Genomic DNA, 1,669 nt, shown 5'->3' on the forward strand with positions numbered 1-1,669 from the left:
CCCCCCCACCTCAGCAGCAGAAACAGGCCTGAAAGCTACAGGCCAAGTTTCTCTAAGAAACAGCAGATCCAGTTCACCCCCAGTTTGCTGCTGCTGCTGCTGCTGCTGCTGTTGCTGCTGCGGCTGCTTCTGCTGCTGCTTCTGTTCTTGTTGCTCTTGCTGCTGCTGCTGCTGTTGCTGCTGCTGCTGCTGGGCATCCCAATGACTCAGCTGGTTTTCCTTTCCTTCCTCTTTCTCGTCTTGCTGCAGATGCAGCAGCTGCTGCTGCTGCTGCTCAGCTTCAGCAGCCATCTCTTCGTTGTGCTGTTGTTGCTGCTGCTGCTCTTGCTTCTGCTGCTGCTGTTGCTGTTGCTCCTGCTGCTGCTGCTGATCAACCTGCATTTCATCTTCTGCGGGCTGTGCCTGCACCCGTTCCTCTTGGTGTTCGTTTTGTTCTTGCTTTTGAAGGTGTTCGTGCTGCAGTTGCTGCTGCTGCTGCTGCTGCTGCTGCTGCTGCAGTTGGTGCTGGGCCAGCAGCAGCTGCTGCCGCTGCTGCAGCACGCCGCCAAGGGTCTTGCTGACGAGTGCAGCAAGAGGCTGACAGCTGCGGGGGTGCAGCGGCATGAATCTTGCTGCTGCTGCTTCGAGCGATATTCCGAGAGCCTCTAGGACTTGGGTTTCGCTTACCATTGCCTCTCCTGCTGCTGCTGCTGCTGCTGCTGCTGCTGCTGGTTCTGCTGCTGCTGTGGGGGCTAGACACCCCGTTACTGTACAACGAGCCCGCCGCCGGCACCGCGTTGTCAATACACCTGAACGAAGCAAACCCCACGCTCTAGCCAGCTGCAGCAGCAACAGCAGCAGCAGCAGCAGCAACAGCTCCAGCAGCAGCAGCAGCAGCAGCAGCAGCAGCAGCAGCAGCAGGTGTAGTTTTATATCTTACCTGCAGCCTCAATAGCAGCACGAAGAGCTGCTTCTGAGGTGAATACAAAGGGGCCAGATAGAAAGACAGTAGCAGCAGCTGTACATACACCCCAGGAGGATTTGTTTGTTTGTGGCATCTCTGCTAGCAGCTGCTGCAGCGAGAAAGAAGAAAAAGAAGAAGGAAGCAGCAGAGAAGAAAGGTTATCTAGCCACTGACGGCTTGCTGCTGCTGCTGCGTGCTGCTGCTGCAGCACACGCACACGCTCCTGCTGCTCCTGCTCTTGCTGCTGCTGCTGACGCTGCTGACGCCGCAGCATTGCCTCCTTCTGCTTAGCTGTTAGTACCCCTCTTGGGGGCCCCCCCCTGGATGCCTGAATGCTGCTGCTGCTGCTGCTGCTGCTGCTGTTGCTGCTGCTGCTGCTGTTGCTGCTTGGGGGCGAGCTGCTAGAACTTGCGATAGACTTCGTTCTCCTGTCTCGGGGTGAAGCTCGCGGCGCTGCTGCTGCTGCTGCTGCTGTTGCTGCTGCAGTTGCTGCTGCTGCTGCTGCTTTGCGGGGGCCCCCGAAGATCTGGCTCCAGGGGCCCGTCAGCCCCTTTGCTTCTTCCAGTTGCTGCCGGGGGGGCCCTCCACGTCTTTCTTGCCGCTCTTGCCGTTGCTGCTGCTGCTGCTGTTGCTGCTGCTGCTGCTGTTGCTGCTGCTGCTGCTGCTGCTGCTCACCGTCGTCGTCTACGTCGATGGCCTCAATAGCCTCAACCTCTTCAATAGGCG

The 1,669-nt window shown here is 58.6% G+C and overlaps 1 protein-coding gene across 1 annotated transcript in view; it reads right to left on the reverse strand.

Moving 5' to 3' along the window:
- Positions 1–1,669, reverse strand: part of EMH_0084180 (uncharacterized protein) — a gene marked incomplete at both ends in the record, with an annotated part of 3,435 nt that overhangs the window by 1,237 nt on the left and 529 nt on the right. Inside the window, 2 exons of the mRNA XM_013500721.1 lie at positions 10–788; positions 920–1,667. Coding sequence (XP_013356175.1) covers positions 10–788; positions 920–1,667 — 1,527 coding nt within the window. The remainder of the gene's footprint in view (positions 1–9; positions 789–919; positions 1,668–1,669) is intronic.

Source organism: Eimeria mitis, genomic scaffold, assembly GCF_000499745.2.
Source record: "Eimeria mitis Houghton genomic scaffold, Emh_scaff5776, whole genome shotgun sequence".
NCBI lineage: Eukaryota > Apicomplexa > Conoidasida > Eucoccidiorida > Eimeriidae > Eimeria > Eimeria mitis.